Raw genomic sequence first — 21,215 nt, 5'->3', positions numbered from 1 at the left:
CTGTGAAGAAGGTGAAGATTTTGCATTAAATGCATAGAAGCTCTGCGAACTGTGCATTCTTTAACATTATAATAACTAGTATTTTCATCAATTCCAAGTCAAAATGTCTGCCAACCACATTGCTAACACAGTTAAAACGGTGATCGGTGGTCTAGCTTAGTCCATAATACGGGGGTGGGGGGCGGTGTTGGTGGGTTGGGGGTTCTGAGTTTTTCCCAACACGACTCGTGGTGGAGAAAACTGAAAAGGAAAGCGTGGCAAAATAGTAACTGGCCCTTTACTGTGTACTTCTAGCAGAAACATGTTACTGCTGTCTTCTGATCTTTTTTGGTGATGCCTAACATGTGCAGGGTGTATCACAGGCCTAATCACATCCCTTCATCACTCCTCAACGAAATTCTCCTTTGCGCTCTCAAACCGCCGCCCCAACCATCACACACCCACATCACTAGCATTGTATCATTTCTTCCAGTTCATCTTCGAGGAGAGAACTATGGATCAAAGTGGATGTAGCTATGAGTATTATAAACTCGGGGACTGAAATATATAAGTGGTCAATACTTTATATATGCAGAAGCTCTCGCGCCTGTAAAGCCATGCAGTAGTGAGCTTGTCTAGTCCATACCTAAACTTATCACTCCATGGAAATGACCATTTTGGCAGATAAGAATAATAAAGCACTTTGATGTGAAGTGATTTTCCAGGCATACATACTTTGGTCAAGGGGCGAAGTTGGAAATTCTGGCCAGCTCTCTGGTTCTATAGTTTGTATTTCGGGCAGTAGGCTATTGAGGAGGAGGGGGGTGGGAGGGTCGATCAGAATGTGGTAGAGGGGAAGAATTGAGTATGGAATAACTTCCACTTTTACTACACTGGCATACTACGAATGTGGAGGTAGAGGAAAAACCTCAAGCTCTTGGCTGGAGGAATTACCACAGATCTAATTACCACGTGTAGTAATTTCTTGAATAGGGCCGAACACGCTCTTACTGCCACTGGTAATCTGCCAAATGAACCACCGGTAGGAGTGGCAATAACAATAAAAGGGTATGGCAGTATTTCTATGGGAAATATAGCCATACTTGTGCCCCCCCCTTAGATCTCCCATCTTTAGTTTGACATCCATGTTCAATGCTTTCTGCACAGTTGTTCTTCAAAAGCTACATAGTACTGTGTTCAATAAAGCTCACTTGCAAAGCATCCTATCACGTGGTAAATAAACTGAACGATAAAAAAGGTGGGATTCCATTTGAAAGTGCAAAAGGGAACAAAGACCAATGTGGATCTGGGCATTTATTTCAAGGCAATCCAGCAAAAAAGCTGTATTAGGCAGTTTCCATATTACAATGCACAGAGCAAATGCAACTGTATACATTGAATCAGCAACATAAACTGATTTACCATGAGTAATGTAACTTGGTGAAAAAAACCCATACCTCTACATATCATTTAGCGAGTGCTGTGTTCAGGTGCATACTACAGCATAGTCCTTAACATACAGGACTATCGGAACAACACAGCTCAATGGGTTTTAGCTGCAGATTTCAACCGGTTATGTCAAGTAATTGTAGCACCTATTGGTGCCATACAGAGAGAATAACAACTGTGACCTGTTCATAATATGCGCAAATGCTGTGACTATACTCCTGCGAACTGTCATCTGGTAGATCCAATCCCTTTTGCTCATGGGAAAACAAAGTATTCATATCCCACTCCCTTGGGTTACAGTGCAAGGTGTGTAGTTTAGCAGGAAACTTTAGGGGTGTAATTGCGAGGAGATTTACCAGTGTGGTGAAGAGATATAACCCGGATTGTTCAGAAGAATAATAGTAGTCTACATGAAGAGTATCTTCTGAGTAAAAACACCTTGAAGGCCAGTAAGGTTGACAATCTAATGGGCACTGTTGTCTTACTCTACTTGCTGAGAACCTGCAGAGCCAGACCCACGGCATTGTCAAATGGAAGATGGGATGCTCTGACTGTCTTGTACAGTGTGAAATAGGGCTGGAGGCCAGGACTCCATTGGGACATCCTGATATAGCTCCTAACCACTCTACTCGCCTGCATTTGAAAATATTTGCACACTCTGGTCTTAGTTCACAATCATGGCAAGCCTGTATTGCTCCATAGACTTCAACTGGGCCCCACCTGCGAAAAACAAACTGTTTTTCATCTGCATTGTTGCTGCTGTTCTGCACTGGCCTAGCTTCTGGCAGCACCGCAATTTTACAATTCATAGGGGAAGTACACAGTGAGGTATGCAGAGATACAACAGAGCGGGAGGCTAACCATGGAGGACAGGGAGGTGGGCAAGGGATCTACAAGCAACCAGGTGAGGAAACCAGAGGTGAAGTGAGTGGGGGAGCAGATCACCTGTACTCATGTTAGGTGGGGAGCATGTCTTGAGTTTCAATGGGTTTAGATATGAGCTATGCAGAGGGGACATAATTCCATTTAAGCTTGAAGTGCTGCTGAATAGCCCGATGACATGCATGTCTGACACCTCTGTCCAGCCCTGGCTGTTCGGTCAACAGCAATTAACTTTCTCAGAGATTTAGCTACTTTCCCACTACTCAGGTTTACTCTAATGGTTTTGGAGCACAGATTTCCCCACACTGTATCCTTGCCATGTTTGTCTCTTTGCATGGTTGCACCCATAGAGTATGTGTTTTCCTTTTAGAAGTTCAGAACTACAGGTACCAGAATGCCAAGAAAGCACCAACTATGAACTGCTTACAGGTGACATTGCATAACCTGAGCTGTCTGTAGTATTTGCATGGCAACGTGTAGAGCACAATTAAACTGATAGTTTGTGCAGCAGTTTTATTTATTTATTTTGATGTTTTAAATATTTTTTTTTCTTGTTTCAGCTGAATTAATCACATTTTCAGCACAAATTCATACATTTATAACATAATAGACTAATAAAAAATAACGTATGTTACATATTTATACATTTCTAACATAATAAAACTTACTAAAACTCAAGTGCAATCATATGATAGTTAAGATAAATATCAAATGCTAGGCGAATTGACTTGTTGAGCAAAGGAGTTCATCTTTGTTATTCGACATGTAAACATATTGGACTTTTAAACATCTGATCATGGAGCTGTTCAAACTGTTACATTGCATTTGGTTACTTGCGTGCTGTCAGTAGAAACTCGAGTCTCGCAGTTTTTCTTTTCAATTAAGATGGGAGCTTCAGATAAGGGAATGCAAGCAAGGGTTGGCTGAATGTTCTATTGATTTGCAACACTGGGATAGTTTGATATGCAAGTATAGTCTGCTGTGAGTTTGTTGTATTAGCATGGAGTTCTTTTCATTATTATTTAGGACTGGGAGGCAACAGGTTCGGCTTATGTGGCTAACATGCCGAGGGAAGTAGGGGTGGAGTCCAGTGAGCCAGGGGGGTCGAATCCTTCGGTCTTAGAAGTATTAAACATAAGACCGTGTCATCCAATGACAGATAGAGGCGATGTTGAGGAAAGAATAGTGTCACACGTAAATTGTAGTTGGTTATTTATAACGTGCTTAATACCCAGAGGTTTCTAAGCGCGGACCCAGGGATCGAACCTGTGTTGCTCTGCGTTGTTTTGCTTCCAAGACGAGCCTGCTGCCTATAAGCTATCCTCCCGAGACACGGGTAGGAAAGTATCCTCTACAGACTGGTGGTAAGAAGAGCTCGAAGAATAATGGATTTTACAAGAGATGAGCTGCAGTGGATGAAGGGTAGAGAGTACTCGACAGAGCGTTGAGGGACTCCTATGAGGAGGTGGCAGGGGCTGGATGGACTTGTGTTCCAAGAGGCGGTAAATGATGGATCACAGGGTAGGGACAGTCTAGGGCAATGCAGTTTCATGGAAGCTGAGGTGCAAAAGGGACGACTGAGTGAGGAGTTGTCAACCAGGCTAAGGCTATAGACAGGCTGATGAGGTTTGAGGAGAACTTGAAGTGGTGCACAGTGGGTCAGTGCCATTTCAGTAGAGTGATTGCTACAGAAGCCCAATTGGAGGGACTTTAGAGGAGTTGGGGCAAAGGTAGACAGGACAATTGTAGGCAAGGTTGTTTGGGTACGCAGAGGGTTTGTATTTGTCGGAACACGGAGTAGCTTTAATCAGCCTGAGTGCAAATATATTGGTATTTGAGAACATACCATGTTTATGTTTGGGAGCTCCCGGCCCTGCCTCGTGTTGCAGGTGCCCACCAGCAGGATCCATACATAAAGCTCTGGGAGGTAGAGGTAAGGCCAGGCACTATACGTGCAGGCAAGCATCCTCTCTATGCCCACTGCCTACCCCCCTACCACCACCAGCCTCCGGATCAGCAAGGGCTCTCTGCCACTTTGCCCCTCTTTATTTGACATCAATTGCGGTGCCTTTCCGCTCTGCGATCGATCACCGACCGAATTTCCAAGATGTGTCCCTCTTCTAAGATGGCCACCGCTGTGATGCTTTGATCAGCCTGGCCCTGTCTCTAGGGTCCAGGCATCTCCCCATTGGCACAGCCTATCCACATTACTCACGCCCAATCACTGTCAGGCAGAAGCCGGCGTGCGGAGTAAGGCCCAGGAAGAAGGCCAACAGCTGACTGAGCTGACAGAGCGCTACAGGCGCTAGGAGCCGCCATGCTGCCCGTTCGCACACAGACACACCTAGTGGCATAGGTGAGTACAAACGCTCCTGGAGCCTGTCTCACTATTGTCCCTGCTTAGTTCCATATAGCTGGCAGCAAGCTTTTTAAAGCAACTCCCACTACCCTCCGGCGCAGGTGTCCTCTGCCATTGCTCCCTCCTCTCCCTCGAGCAACCAACTGAATAACTGCCTGTCAACACTCGGCTACAGCACACATTGACTATTTTCACCACTGCCAGCCCTACCGGCCTTCATTTGTGTCTAGCGCTGCATTGATCTGTTCTCCACTGTTAGCCCTAGCAACCATTGTTGATTGTATCCACCGTTGCCAGCCTCAGGCCCCAGACCATTGATTGCGCCTACCACTGGCAGCCTCTCAGACTATAGAGTCCAACTGAACTAGCGCACTGAACACTATGCTATTCATCTTGCTTAATTAGTTCTGCAGTAGCGCCACACCATACCTGTTACACAAATGCATCCCACTGGCACCCACTACACAGCGCCTACACCTCTCCTCTCCCTCTACTCCATCTTTCTCATTACTCTCTCTCTCTGGGCCACCTGCAGCATGCTGCCTGCTCACCCAGACCCCACACCACTACCAGACATCATGCACTCTGCACCATCCACAATAGCACAGGCCACATTCAATCTCTTTGCCACTGACCCACTTGATCACCACCTTAGGTTCTGTAGACTAAGAACACGCACCAAGTCTCTCCTTTCACCGCAACACTTCACAATCCACTCACCTTACAAACCTCAGGCTCAGCTCTCGTACTCACACACCATACTCTCACACACACCTCCCTATACATAAATCCCCTACCACTCTGCACCCACTACAGCCCAACCTCTCCCACTCTCATACACGCATCTACCTCCACTCTGACCTCCATCATCAGCACTCATACTCCATCACCAGCCAACCTAGACCTAAAATGCGCACTCATTAATGCTCGCTCCATCCATGCCCATGCCATTGAGATTAATGACCTCATCAACTCCCACAAACTAGCGATATCCGAAACCTGGCTCCATGAAGCATCCAACCCATCCATCCACCTCGCCCTCTCTCAAGATTATACTATCCTTAGACAAGGCCGCATGACCTCTAAAGGTGGTGGCGTCGCCCTCATGTTCAAAAACACCCTTGCCATTAGAATGTGCAACCAACAGTGGGACAACAATGCTGATCTTCTCACTGCCAAACTAGCTCTCTCCCCAAACTGCACTATAAACATCATAATCACTTACAGACCACCAGGATCAACCCTGAATATCAGAAGCAACTCCTCCAAATCATAGGTAATACCCTCAAAGGTTCTACCAAAACCATCCTACTGTGACCTTAACCTTGGCTTAACTGACCCCAAGGATAAGGCTGCCGCAAACCTAGCTAAAGAACTCTCACACTTGGGGTATGAACACAAAATCACCACTCCAACTCACTGCAAAGGTCGACCCATTGACTCGATTGCAGATCACAGCTGCTCATCCACCATCACCTCCATCACAGCCCTTCCCTGGACGGACCACCACTACATTCAATTCGCCATTCCCACCACACCCACCACAAAACCCTTACTCATGCCTCCCCCTGCCAAAGTGAGAAGCTCTAAAAAAACTCACTGCTACCAACCTCGCTCCTCTTCTCGATATCCCTGAACTCAAACATCCATTTAACCAAGACAGCACCTGGCTCGCTGAAACTGAAACCCTCTAGAAGAGCTATCTACTCTGCGCAACAGGAAACGAAATGCACTATCTAGTTGGCAATTAACACCCAACCAATCCTCTCTCAATGAATTCAAAGAAATTTCGCAGACCTACAAAAACGCCATATTCCAAGCCAAATCCGAATCCTACAACCAGAGAATTACCAAAGCCAGCACTAAAACAAGAGACATATTCTCCATATTCAAAGAACTCGCCTCTCCCGCTCCCAGTCCTGATGAAAACATCAAGGACGAAGCATGGTGCACAGGCATCCAGACTGCCCTACTTAACAAAGTTAAAACGCTCCAAGATAAAATAGCCTCCCAACGTAAAACCCTCAATACACACTACAGTCCTCCCTCCCCCTCGACTCACAATCCTCACCCGCAAATACCCTTCTTTGCTTTCAAAGAAGTCACTGAGCTAGAAGTCTCTCCGACCTCCTCCAAAAACATCACACCATCTACATGCAAAGGGGATATCTGCCCACCCACCATCATCAAAGAGTGCTCAGAAGCACTCGCCCCCATCACAGCATTCATCAATGCCTCATTCTCCTCTGGAACCATACCACAATGCCTAAAAGAAGCTTGGGTTCGCCCACAAAAAAAAAAAAAAAAGAAAAAAAAAAAAAACCCTCCCTTGATCCCACCTCCCCTAATGATGATTATCACCCATCACCACCGTCCGCTTCCTCCTCAAAATCTTAGAGAAAGCCGCCCATAACCAAATCCAACATTACCTGCAAACCTATGCTATTTTAGGTAAAAGACAATCGGGATTCTGTAAAGGCCAGGGGACGGAAACTGGCCTAGATTTAAAGAATCAAATCACCAAAATAATGGAACAGGCAAACCTGCTCTCTTGCTACTGCTCGACCTGTCCGCAGCATTTGACCTTGTGGACCATGGCATCCTCACCTCTCACCTATTCAATACAGCTCACTTCTCTCACAAAGCAACCACATGGATCACATCATTTCTAGAAGGTAGGGCCATGAAAGTGTACTCTGACCAGGCCAACGCCCCCCCCCAACCTCCATCAGTTGTGGAGTCCCACAAGGGTCATGCACCGCGCTGACCCTCTACAACCTTTTCAGCAAACCCCTCTTTGACTTACTGGACTCTCTTGGCATAGCGTACACTAACTATGCCGACGAAACACAAGTACTCCTTCCCCTCACCGGAGACTATGACCAAGACCCAAAAGCTCTACTCAACATTTACACCACTATCCAAACTTGGATGGCGATCAATGGTCTTTGCCTTAACGGCAACAAAACTGAGATCATCCTAGCCCCTAGCGCAACTCTAACCAAGGTTAGCAAAGATTATTCACACATGACCATTGACAGCACCAACATACCTGTCTCCACTGCCATGAAGACTCTAGGAGTTTACCTAGATGCCACACTCTCCATGAAAAGATAAGTTAGCGCCATCTCTTCGGCTTCCGCACTGACTACCAAACTCATCTATGCCTTAAAACCATACCTTACCTCACCTAACTGCCTCTCCATCGCCAAAGCCACCATAGGGGCCAGACTGGACTACTGCAACGCCCTCTTAGCTGGCACATCTACCAAAAACCTAAACAGGCTCCAAATAGTGCAAAACAATGCGCGCTGTGCTGCACTGCACATTCCCAAATTTGACCATGTGTCACAGGCCCGAAGAAATGCACATTGGCTCCCAGTCAAGGAAAGAATCGACTTTAAAATACTCACCCTCACACACAAATGCATCAATCACACGGCACCTCCCTACTTATCAGAAACCATAACCAAGAATTCTTCCCTACGTCCCAAAAGAAGCCACCATGCCAACCAACTCCAAGTTCCTACTATAAGAAGAGCCAAAGCTGGCGGCATTAGCTTCCCACACATAGCACCTAAACTTTGGAACGCCCTCCCCAACTCTCTGAGCTGAAGCCTCTCTGTACTCCTTTCGCAAATCCCTCAAAACCATACTATTCGCATAGCCTATCACTGCCCTCTCACTCATGACCCTCAATTGTTCCACTATGATGTATGTACTTAATGCCATGTAACCAATTATGATTTTGCAAAACAAATTGCCTTGTAACCATTTATGCCTTCTTCTGTAACCAGACCAATGTTTTTTATGTAACAGCGTCACTATGCCCTTGGGCTGATTATGCGCTTTAAAAATATGAATAAATAAAAAAATGTTGTAATGTTCTGGTGCTACTGTGTATTCTTTCCTTACCATTTCATTAAGTATTTATTTTGTCTTTTTATTTTTAACAATAGATCTTCAACACTTCCCTATTTGAGCCACCACCTCAGGGCTATGAACACATTTCAAATATGGTGCCTCCATACAATGCTTTTTCAGCACAAGGTGTACCAGAGGTAAGTATTAAAAGAATGCTCCCTTCTCCTGATTGCAGCATGCTCCTCTATGCAAGTGGCTTCCACCGCGCTCCAGGGCTCCATGACGTTTCAGTTTTCTTAATTCTTAGAAGTAAATCTGCTAGTCTTGTTCCTGGAAGAGAGGCACGAGCAGCTCCTTGACAGTTTATACAGTGATTCTCATCAGATTTCTGAGTTGATGATGAATACTTATTCGCTGTTACTGAGTTGGAAAATAGAAAACTTTAATCAACCCCTTAAATGTAAAATGTGAAGGGCAGCTGAACATGTGCTTCAGTGCTTAGGATTTTCTACCATCTTCTAAGAGCACCCGTGGCCGTTTCTGTAGTTTACTTTGACCCCCTCCTGCAGTAGATTCTGAAAAGCATACTATGCACTGCCGCGTTGTTCTTTAAGCTCTTTATTGAATGTATCCATTCCCATCCCTAGCATGACCTTTACAGATCAATGTTCTAATTGTCTGTCTTAGTCCTCGGTTACACTTCACTCTATGGGGACAGCTAGTGAATGCAACAACAGCATTTGTTCACATAATGCCCCCTTCAAGTATTGTATAATTTAATAAAAGTAAGCATTCTACTGCTGTATCACAACCATCATTCCTTGAATGTTTTCTTAGCAGATCCAAGCAATATTGCATGAGGATGCTGAATGCCCTAATGGGGAGTCTACCCATTTGTGGCCAGGTTGCCCATGATATGATATGATCTGATAAGCGCATTGTAAATAACCTAATGCCCAGAGGTTTCTAAGCGCAGACTCGGGGATCGGAACTGTGTCGCTCCAGTCGTCTTGCTTCCAAGGCGAGCACGCGAGCACGTTGCCCCTGACCTATCCTCCCCATACCACCAGTAACGTATTCACAGTGGTGTCAACTGAAGGACGCTCATTGCAGTTAAGCAGGCAAAGCCTCACTTGCAGAATAATGTGCCCCTTTCCAATGCAGCCTCGCCCCTTTGCCCCACTGTGGGCTGTGTGCAGATTCTCTTATGAAGCTGATAGTGAAAGAGCAAATCCGTCCAGTTTTGGGCAAACTAAATTCCTTTAAAAATAGGTGGATTTTGCAGGTGTCGCCAATAACTGCTGCATATGGGGGTGGGGCCGGGGTCCCCACAGGATCTTAAGAGTCGCCAGAGATGATGCAGTCCGGTTATGTACCTCCACTGGCAGACACCTCTGCACCTGGCAGTCTTGTTCTGTGCATTGCATCACTGCGCACTAGAGTCCTGACTATAGATTCTCACTGTTCCTTTTTCTTTTAGGGGGATCTAGTTTATGTGAACTATGCCCGCACCGAAGACTTTTTCCAACTTGAGCGAGATATTGGGATTAACTGCACCGGAAAGCTTGTCCTTGCCAGATACGGAAAAATCTTTAGAGGAAACAAAGTAATGTATAATATGTCAAGTTGCAACCTTCAGCTCCTAATATTTAATTGAACCATTTAATTTCTACTGGATTTGTACTATAACAGTTGTGTACAAGCAAATCAAATACATTATAACGGATCCATTCATATATGTTCGTCTGTTTCTCTGCGTGATGTGCCATTGATTGTTTTGTAACATTTTTTGATATGTATACATAACAAAAATCAATGATCTTTGAATGTGATTTTGTTATCTTCTGAAATGCACCTATGCCATGAAAAATGCTTCTGGGGATTTGAGTGAGGGGCGACAATAACTGTGCATATGAACATTAAAGGTCATGACAGATCGTGGCCCTCATTCCGAGGTTGGAGGTAAGGGATAAATGATGCCGGTAAAGGATTACCGGCACCGCTTACCACTCCGGGCTATTCTGACAAGCCAAACGGCTATTAGCGGCATCGTAAATAACGGTGCCTCTAATAGCGGCATGGGCGTGGGCACGTGGGCCAACATACTGGCAATAGCGGCATGCCGTAAACTGGAGGAGCTCACAATTAAAGCGGACATGCAAATACTGGCATCATGAAGGCGTTAAAAGTAGATTCCGGCATTCCGTAAATACTGGTATCTCTGACCAACCGTAAAATGCCATGTGCCATGTTCCCAACTGCCACAGGTGCACACCATCAGCACAGGTAGAGACAATGGAGTCTGGACCTGACCAATAGGAGCACACCCACACACCACACCCCTTTCCACACCAAGATCAATCCAATAGTAGCATCAATACTTCAGCTGGAGGACATGCTTGCATTGCAACACCAGCAACAACACCACCAACAGCAGGCACCACAGAGGAGACGAAGCAGGATAAGGAGGGTGAGACAGGCCCAGCATGCCCCACCAGTGCAGCCAGCGTAACCAAGTATGCAGCCCCCAATCCCAAACATCAGAGCTAGTCCCTCCAACCCAACCCCGCAGCACAACCACACCCTGTACCGTCTGGACCGGGACACCAACACCATCGTGGACATGATACACGATTGTCAGCCTCATTGAAATACGCACCGCCATCCCCCCTCTACTGAAGGTAGTGTTGGTGCTCCACTCCCTTAACACAGCCACCTACCAGCACACAGTGGGGTATATGCATGGCACATTACCACCATTATTCACTCGCATCCTGAAGCAAGTGCTGGATGCCCTGGTCAAGCACACAACGGAATACATATCCCTACCACGGACTCCCCAGGAGATTCTTGAAACAAAAGGTGGCCTCCATGCCATCGAGCTGTTTTACCACATTTGCAAGCTATACCACTACAAACAGGTGCAGGTGGAAGGCGACGCAAGCAAGAACATCACACATTGTTGTGTTCGATATCCCGGATCAACCACAGGAATGCTGCATGTCACCATGGGAAAAATCAGCGCAGAATGGCTAACATTCCAGAGCCTACTGCCAAAGCTCCCCATCAGAAAATCCTACAGAACACAGCACATCACTAAATTTACACAAACACAGCTGTATGCGTACACAATGCATGAGCTACAAGACGGCAGAGCACACAGTGTATCATCTTGAAGATGCAACCCACACAATCATTCCATGGCACAGGACACATTGAGGGCCTAGAAATGGTGTGCATACTACCAGGGACATGTGCATGTGACCAACGGTAATCTGCCGACATGTGTGACTAGTACAGCTGTCCATCATCAATCGCCTGACATATAGCTTTTCATGTCTCCCATGCAGGTGACCGTGGCTATCCCTTGATGCCGTGGCTCATTACCCCTGTCTGAAACACACAGAACAGGCATGAGGAGGACTACAATCGATCCCACACCCTTAGCCGTGTGGTCATCGACCAGACCTATGGCCTGTTGAAGGCATGGTTTCGCTGCCTTAGCCCATCAGGTGGGGCACTCCTCTACAGGCATGAGAAGGTGGCCAAGACCATCATGACATGTGTTATGCTGCACAACATGTGTATCCGACGCAACGTGCCCCTGACCCCTGAAATTGAACTGCTACCAGCTGGTGATGATGAAGGGGATGAATTAGTGGCTGCACATCATTGCGGTGCCGATGCACAGGAGGGACTTTATGTGCGTCAATCAGTGATTGCACAATATTACTGACACACATGGCTGCAGAGCGTGACATGATATTCTGACGGAGGCCACTGGGTGTGTGGGTACATGCACATTATGCACTGTATATGAATAAATGACACATGCGCAATGATGAATGTCCACTCAGGTCTTGCTTTTGACACAACGGGTGTATTAAATTTAACAAACAAAACAATAGTGCAATAACCCTCCACCACCCTCACCCCCTCCCTCTTCCCCCACAACTCTCACACACACCCTCACCCCCTGCCCCCTCCATCCACAACTCCCCCACACATGTCCCATCAAGTCTCTAATGCCTACATTAGGCTGCCCAGACTGTTAATTCGCACTCCCTGGACCAGGTGGCGGCATGTCTGGCCAGCGCAGGGTGCGTTTTGACCTGCGGAGCGGGCTCGTCTTGGTCGAGCTAGACGATGACGGTGTGGCCGCCTGCTCGAATTGGGTTGCCGGACGTCCTGCCTCCATGGCATCGGCTATGCAGCCTAGTACCTGGCGCAGGGTGGAGACCTTCTTGCAGAGGCGGCTATTGTTTTCGGCAAATATTTTGCCCATGGAGGTGGTGTTCTCAGAGATGGTCCTGCCTAGAGTGGCAATGTCCTCAACGAACTGCTGCACAAGGGCAGTCAGTTGATCTGCACACTGCGGCCCTGCGGGTGCACCTGTGGAGGTGGATGGTTCCTGGGTGTCCTGCTCAGCCTCAATACTTGCCACTATCGGACTGAAGTGCCCTTCAATTTGCTCCCGCCCAGACTGCTCTGGGGTGGTGGCGTGGTCTATTTCAAGGGATGATATTTGGGGGGACGCCAGTGGACTGGGCGTGTGGGGCAGTTCTGATGAATCGTCCTCAATGGGCACCCATACCTCATCCTGTGGGTCCTCCACAGCCTGGGGTGCTGTGGCTGCCACCTCCCCAGCCAAACTTGACTCCTCAGAGTGTGGTGCCTCGGCTGATTCCTCAGGCTGGGCAATGGGTGTTGGTGTTTCGGCCCTTGGCGGCACCAGTGTACTGGCAACCTGGGGTGTCTTGCCTGGTGGTGCACGGCGGCCCCTGGGTCGTCCCTTCAAGGTCAAAAGGCAGTTGGTGTCATCCCAGGACCTCTTCCGGGGTGTGGTCTTCACAGGGGTTGCGTCCTGGCCATCGCTGTCATGGTCAGAGCCTGTGGGGGTCGAAGAGAGGGACGGCATGAGTGATGTTTTGATAGGCATCATACATACATTTGGACAAATGATCATCCACACAATGGAGGGTAATAGGCATTTGAGTTTGGATGATCACGTTGTTTGATACATGGGTGGGTTATGCAGGCATACGTCGGGGTCACTCATGTTGGCCAAGAGCTATGCGATCTGACATGCATACTTTTTGGGGCCTGCATGCTGTGTGACTTATGGCATTTACATATTTGTGTGGTATGTGTCAGGTACGGCATTGCCTTGCTGCAGGCATCTGCATGTGTCTGCGATGCGTCTGCCTACTTTGCTCGGAGTGTGTGTTGGGCCATGGCTTGCCTCTTTGTACTGACCTATTGGTTGACTTTCATCAGACTCTGCATTACAGTGTTTTCTTAGGACACTCACCTCCATCAGCCGATGTTGTGGTGCCACACTCCATCTCGCCGACACCTTCTATCCCTCCATTCCAATCATGCTGGCGCAGATGTCCTCCCATGGGGTCAGCTTGATGGGTGAGCAGGCACCTCCTCCTGTTGCCATTGCCTGGCTCCTGTTGACGGAGAGTATGTTCCTTACTCTGAGTCGCAAGTCGTCCCAGCACTTGTCTTTTGCGGTGCGTGGGGTGTTTCCAACTGCACTAACTTTCTGTGCCACAAGTGCCCAGATCTCCTTTTTTATTTTTTAAGATGGCCTCCCTCTTCATGCTGTTGGCAAAGACCATCCCAGCATGCTTCTGCAGTGTCCTGGCTAGCATCTCCAACTCATCCTCGTTGAATCCCTCCTTGCACTGGCGGGCAGCTCCCTTCTTAAGGGCCTTGGGCATTGTGGTGTGTTTGGAGAAGGTTTTCTGACAAACAGCAGAGTCCCACAGGTAACGTGTGCTGAGGATGGCAATGGATTGTGTTTTTAAAGATGGCCTCCATGCTCCTTTCCGTTCCTGTGCGATGACGCTACTTCCGGTTCTGCCTATTTACGATGACCGCTAATGCTGCATTGATTCATGCCGGTAGTGCTATCCGCGCTATGCATGATGCCGCTAAGGGCCTTTTTCGTGCCTTTAACTGTATGGCAGTAATGTATGCCCTTACCGGCATGGCGCAAAGCTCGTGCCTGCAAAGTCGTAATAGCCCTCTATTAGGGGGCTAATGACAGCACAAACACGCTATTTGCGCCATGCCGGTAAGAATCGTTACTTACCTCCAACCTCGGAATGAGGCCCCATGTCTCCAAACCATGATCAAATTACACCTAGATTTTTAGATCAAAATATACAAAATATTAGGTATGCACTATTTATGGTTTACTTGGGGGTATAGGTAGAATTGTTATCATTGCGTGTACTACATCCGCACAGTTCATCTATTTCATCGAGTAATATGTGGCCTGTAAGAGCCCCTGCTATGCAACAACATTCTATGCTATTTACAGAGACGTGGTTGCTGAGCAGCAGTCCAGGGAAAACCCTAGTGCAGAACAGCTGGGTCAGTGTGATCCAAAAGATGGGGAGGGAGGGCTACACCATGAGGGACCCACCTACGTATTTGATGCATTCAGTCTTGCGCTGGCAGATGGTAAAGGTGTAGCTGGCAATGTTTTCTTGTTTGATTGTTAATTTTCTATACCTGGGATTTATTTCTGTAGACAACCTTGGCTGTTCCTCAAGACTAGGTACATGGTGCATATTATTTATCATTTTATTGCGTGACTAATGCAACAAAACTAACTGCAGATAAGCTGGCTTTCATGAATTGTTTTGCTTCTCACTGCAGCACATTCTTGTCATCTGGTTTTGCTCCTGTTATCCTCAGATCATCTTAAACAGTGTTGTGATGTGCGTGTGTGTGTGTGTGTGTGTGTGTGTGTTGGTGGTGGTGTAAGGACAGGAGATGTGTTGTAAAGTGCTTGTGGAAGTCTGTGATGTCACATAGAATGTTATGATGTGGATGAGAGAATGTGTGTGAATGAGGGTTCCAAGCTCAGGCCGTTAGAGAGCCCCTGCCTGGGTGATGGCTGCCAGTGTTTTGTTCCATGTAGCTTATAATAATAATAATATTTTGGCATTTATATAGCGCTACAAACCCTCGGGTATCTGAGCGCTGCTTATTACCCACTGTGTGGTGCTCATTTATTGACCTCGGAAGTATGAAAGGCTGAGTTTGGCCCCGCCGGGATTGGAACCTGCATTAGCAGGCTCTGCACGGATGTCAAAGCGAGCGCTCTACTCGATGTGCCACTTGACCGGCTATATGTGTAACTGTAATTTAAGAAGCTATGAATAAACGTGAAGCAACCTACAAGAAGACGAAGAGGTAAATTCATTACAAATAGTACTGTGAGAAACCAGAGGGTGTCTCACCTGCTAATCCCTGGGGATCTCTCCCTCAGGTGGTCGGGGCACAGCCATCACCTTTGGATCCAGACCATGGGGGTGGTCCAGTTCGGGAGAATCAACTGGGAGAGGGGTCTACACGGAGTGGGGGTGAGGCAGCTGATGGTGAGATGCAGTATTCCCTCCTTTTTGGTACATCCAATCCCTCCTATTTTTTAGGATCCGATGTCCCAACACCCCCCCTCTGCGCAAAAACTAGGCAGAGGAAGAGGGTGACTGAAATTAAAAATACTCTCTCTTCTATATCGTAATGGACATGTCCCGCTAATCGCGTCAGGCAAGGTCAGACACTTTACTTCAAGTGCATAGACCTGATTCCAATTAGCTCTCCTCACACGGATAAAAGGTGGAACCTAGAGACCTACTCTGATCAAGGTGCAACACTAGTACGAGCAGAACTTCCGGGGCAAAGGCAAACCTACTGGAGCAGAACGGTGGACCAAGGGACGAGAGCAGTGGGTCAAAAACCCCAAGAGTTCCCTACAGGATGTTGTTGCCTCCACAAAGCAGCGAAAGACTTGCGGAGAAGGCCAGATCCCAATATCGAAGAATGCATTGTGTTTCAAGGATGCCAGCGACCCTCCCTGGTGAATGGCAGAGTTGGGGAGGCGAAGCCATGCCTGTGGTATTAACTCGTGAATTGAAAATCAAAAAAGCAAGCAAGAACCGCACACAGTCGGTGAGTTGGAAAGCAACCTGAGAGAACGGTGTGTGCTAAGAAAGATTGACGTTTGCAACACTATATCACAAGTGAAGGCTGCACGTGTGTGGATGAGACGCAAGGAAAGGCAAACCTGTGAATGAGCTTTAAGATAAAGACAGCTGTGAAATCGCAGCTACTGAGTAACGGAGTGGTCCGGCGAAGAGGAGTAGACCACTCAAAAGTCTCTGCGCTAAAAGTGAATGAACTGTAAAAGTGAAAGCGAATGAAGTTAACCCTGAGAGAAGGAGATAGGAAAGGTTGAACATTGAATTCTGAGTCAAAGTTGTCCTGCAGTGGTCTGTAAAAGTAAGCCCAGCACATTCGAAAGTCTTTGACACCCGAAAAGCAGTCTGAACCCGACTGAGTGAGGCCCGAAGTGTAAAAAGCTTGAGTAAGGGAGCCCCGGCAAGTCTTTTTGAATTGTGAAAAGTCTGAGCCCGGCAGAGGGGGACCAACGTTTAGCTTTTGTTTCTTTGAAGAGGTCTGAGCCCGACAGAGGGTTACCGGTGTGAACTTTTTGTTTCATTATTTGGGGAAGACTGGACCAAGAGCCTTTGACGTGAAAGGCCAGGCTGGCCTCAATGCACGTTCCAAACTGTTTCAGTGTTAAAGCCTGAGTCATAGTGTCATTGTGCCTATAGAAACTGCCTTATTCCGTGCTGTCTAAACGTGGGGAGGATAGATGATTCAGACACATTTATTCTTTGTTGAACACTGATTTTCCTTTTATATACATACCTCCTTTACACATGTTTTGTACAAGAGATGGGGCAGGCATTGGTTTTTGTTAGCATAGGCCATTTTGATTTGACAGACACAACTAAGACTCTTTTATTTATTATTTGGTGGTGGCGACGTCTCCCATCCTAGTTATAGGGCAAAGTAGGAGTTTTTCCGAACCCCAAGTTAAAAAAAATTGTATCTTTTGTGTCCGTGTCCTACTTGTGATATCATGCCTCCCCTACAGTATATAAAAATGTGGGTCACACTGGAGCCTAAACAGCAATTGATGACATTAAAACTGGTAGGCAAGAAAGTTTAGTCTGATATGCTAATTGAAATTAGTATGTTTAACTCGTTTGCTGCCAGTGAGATTGTTTCCGATTTTGTTAGCAGGAATATCCCAGTGCTATGTTTAGGGTGCCTCAGAATCTTCTAAAGCCTAGGCAGTGCCTTTCCTTAAGCGTTACTTGGGCTCACCTTTATGGGCATTTGGATGGCAAATCCCAAGTATGCACTGATTATCTAGGTGTATTGATTTGAAACAAAGCATGATATGCTGGCAATTAGCATTGGTCAGTGATGTCCTGTTGTACACCCTATATCTTAGGCTAGAGGAATGTGTAGTACTTTGATAACTTCCATGCCTCTCCAATGCTGTCCCTTGCTCCCCTACGATGAAATGTGATTGAGGTGAATTAAAGAGGCATGGGCGTGGCCATTAAGCACAGCCATCAAAACAGGCGAACTCCTAAGGCCTGATTCACCAAGACTTTCACTGGAGCTAATGTAGATGACGCTGTGAGCATCTCATGTTTGCACGTACTAGATAATACTATATCCAGATATCATACAACTGGAGTAAATTCGGAAATGCCTGCAGCATCTTTGAAAATCTCACTTGTGATTGCGATTCAGATGAGCTCAAGGGCATCTCGGAGGTGCTCTTGGCATGTCCAGATTTGCTTTCCTTTTCAGCTTTGAGAATCTGGTATAAGACAGCAAGTGAAAATCTGAAATGCCCGCTGGCATCTTCTCTTTTACTCCAGTGTAAATCTTTGAACAAGCAGTTATTTCCAGTGCTGTATTTAACAAAAGTTGTCCATTACATGGTTTGTAATTGTTATTTTCCTTTTAAATAGCTGATTAACCAAATGTTCATTTTATGGTATAATGGAATTAAAACATCTCCAATTTGAATAGTTCAGGTGGAGCCAAACCTCCTGAACATATGGAGTGTGCCAAATGTTTTCTTAATTGCATTAGAGTGGCAAATGTAGAAGTGATAACTGTCACAGTAAAAAATGCATTGTTCATATGAGAGTTAAGAATAGAAGACTTGGGCCAGCATAAACTGTATCATGATTACTATAGGATGTATATGGATTAAACAGAGGAACTGAGACCAAAGTTAAATTTTACATCTAAAATCATTAATAAGTGGCAGCTTGTTACATAATTAATCAAATGCTTTATGCTAGAAATGTATCCACTTTACACATACAGGAGTAATGAGAAATACAAAATCAATAAACAAGAAATGACAAATCCAAAAGGTGAGGTATAACCACAGCACCAAGACCTACCAACTATAGTAGAGGAGGTTCCTTGGAGGGAATGGGTCAGGTTGCAATAGAAGAGACATGTGTGATGGATCAACTGAACATACACATGTTGTATGACATTCAACACCCATATTAATTGTCGGGTTGGGTGGGTGTAACTCCTTCAAGGTCTAGGGCAATCACACTAAAAACAAACTAGTGAACTATGCCAAGGCTGCGTCACAAATGGCTACAGGATTACTCTGAATCAGACAGTTCAAGGGTTTTGATTTAATTTACAGGGTCCTAGGTATGTCCCTCTCATCCAGAAACCACCAATCCTCCCTAGCTCTGGCATCCCTACTCCCTGGTTTAGAATGCACCAAACTTTCACTGATGGTGTCTAGGTTCTGGATTACAAGAGATGATTGTTAGGAGTGTGCCTGCATTGTATTGTACATAGTTTAGTTTATGCAATGTTCTTAATGTTCTATGCTTAGCGTCCATAGAAAATGGAACCTCTGGGGGAGGCTTGGAGTGTGCACAGGTTCCAGAGGAGGCTGTTGCTGGATGGAGGGCTGAGGGGTTGCTGCTCAGCACCTTACTAAATAAACTTAAACTTACTTTTGAGTTCTTACCTTAACAACAATGACCTAAAGGTGAATGCTTTATCTATTCAAGCTCACTAAGGGATTTCCTAGACTGACCCTACACTATCCAAGTATTAGTTATTTGAATAGGAATATTGGATTGTGCCTTCCAAACACTCCAATTTCATTACCTTGCTATCATGGCCATGCACTCATCTCCCTCACACTTACTCATGATCCCTTTGTGAAGGATTGCCATCTGGTAAGGGTGTAGAAGCACTGGCTTTTTTTATTCTTCTTAGAATTAACTGCACCATTTTAATATTTCGGGAAGGGTGGCCTGCTAACCAGACCTACCTTCAGGAAACTCTGTGCCAAAAGCACAGTGTACACCTGTGCCCTGCTGCATCAATATCCTGATCTGCAGCGCCTACTCTCTAGTGGCACAGAGCAGATTCAGAAGTCTCAGGTGTCCTTGTGGCAGCTACAGTGAAAGCTAAATCACTTCAGCACAGCGGCTGCATTTAAAGTACGCACCCCTGTTCTCAAATGACATAATGACATAATTACAAGAAATCACCATTTTGGTAGCAGTTATGATCTTTAAACATAAGCCAGTTTGGGGTATACTTGCTGGTATTTCATATAATTTATTAAAAGCATACATGAATCATTATCATACATGTGTTATTACTGTGAGCCAGGCCAGGCCAGCCATGGTTAGTCTGAGGGCATTTCCCCCTCTGCCACCCCACAGACTCGTCTCTGCTGCCACCTACTAGGCAGGAAAAAGTGGAGAGTGCTGCATTTTGATCCTTTCGGAGGTTAGGTAATACCTCCCTTCAGAGACAGTCTCGGCAGGGGTTATCCTGGCAAACAATAATCAAAGGCCACACCCTACACAAACGGACTAGCCTTACACCAAGTGTTTCATACCAATGGGCCTTTGATGCAGAGTGTCTGTGAAGGGGGAAGGGATTGTGTAGACGGATGGAGCTCATCACAAGTGAGGAAGATGTCCATCTAGTTTCTCTCGTACTTCCTGTTTCCTTCTTGTATCCTCTACTTCCTTTAGCACAAAGCACTTTGGGTATGATGCAAACAGGCAAACCCCACTTTTAACAGGAACAGGGATTGTACCCCTTAAAACAGGCTTTCTTTCATCCAATCACCTGTGGACTTTCACTTACATAAGAGGGGGCCTCTGACTACTTCTTTCTTTTCATTTTGGACTTCAAGACTTGAGGAAGAATTCATTTGGACCTCTTTTTGGAGCGTTCATCTTACCAAAACCCTCACCCATTGAGGTGAAGGAGGATTCTGAGGCAGGCGAGCTCGGCTCCCTACCCACTTCCAGGGCACATTAAGGGCGACTCTTGCTGGGGGCCAGGACAAGCTGATTTGCACCAAACCTCCTTATGCTTGGAGAGCTAAACCTGAATGGGCTCACCCTGTACTAGAGCCCCTACAGTAGGTTTTGCGATATCTGGAAGAACGGGTCCCCCAAAGCTCCCTTTTCTACCACATAGAACTGGACAAAACAAATTGAACCAATGTTCACTGCTCTTAAACCAGAAGGACTGGCCAGTGCTGCATTTGGCACTCGATCAAACGTGTAACTACCGCTGCATCTCACCTATTGAACTGGCTCACCACTGTATCATGCCAAGCAGAACCCTTCACCTGTTTGGCTTGAACTATATGCTTGCCGCTGTAGACCAGTTCAAACCACTTCCTCTTCGAACCCTGCACCAAGGCCACTACATCAAACAGACAAACCTTGACTCGAACCCCTGGAGCATTGCATTACTCAGCGAACCAGCGGTAACC

At 46.3% G+C, this 21,215-nt stretch overlaps 1 protein-coding gene across 1 annotated transcript in view; it reads left to right on the top strand.

Annotated features, from left to right (window-relative positions):
* Nucleotides 1-21,215, top strand: part of NAALAD2 (N-acetylated alpha-linked acidic dipeptidase 2) — a 1,042,620-nt gene that overhangs the window by 462,821 nt on the left and 558,584 nt on the right. Inside the window, exons 5-6 of the mRNA XM_069639397.1 lie at nucleotides 8,629-8,730; nucleotides 10,014-10,139. Of these exons, the coding sequence (XP_069495498.1) occupies nucleotides 8,629-8,730; nucleotides 10,014-10,139 (228 nt within the window). The remainder of the gene's footprint in view (nucleotides 1-8,628; nucleotides 8,731-10,013; nucleotides 10,140-21,215) is intronic.

This window comes from Ambystoma mexicanum, chromosome 7q (genome assembly GCF_040938575.1).
Source record: "Ambystoma mexicanum isolate Mex_15411 chromosome 7q, UKY_AmexF1_1, whole genome shotgun sequence".
NCBI classification, from domain to species: Eukaryota; Metazoa; Chordata; class Amphibia; order Caudata; family Ambystomatidae; genus Ambystoma; species Ambystoma mexicanum.
This window is presented reverse-complemented; position numbering and strand designations above follow the sequence as displayed.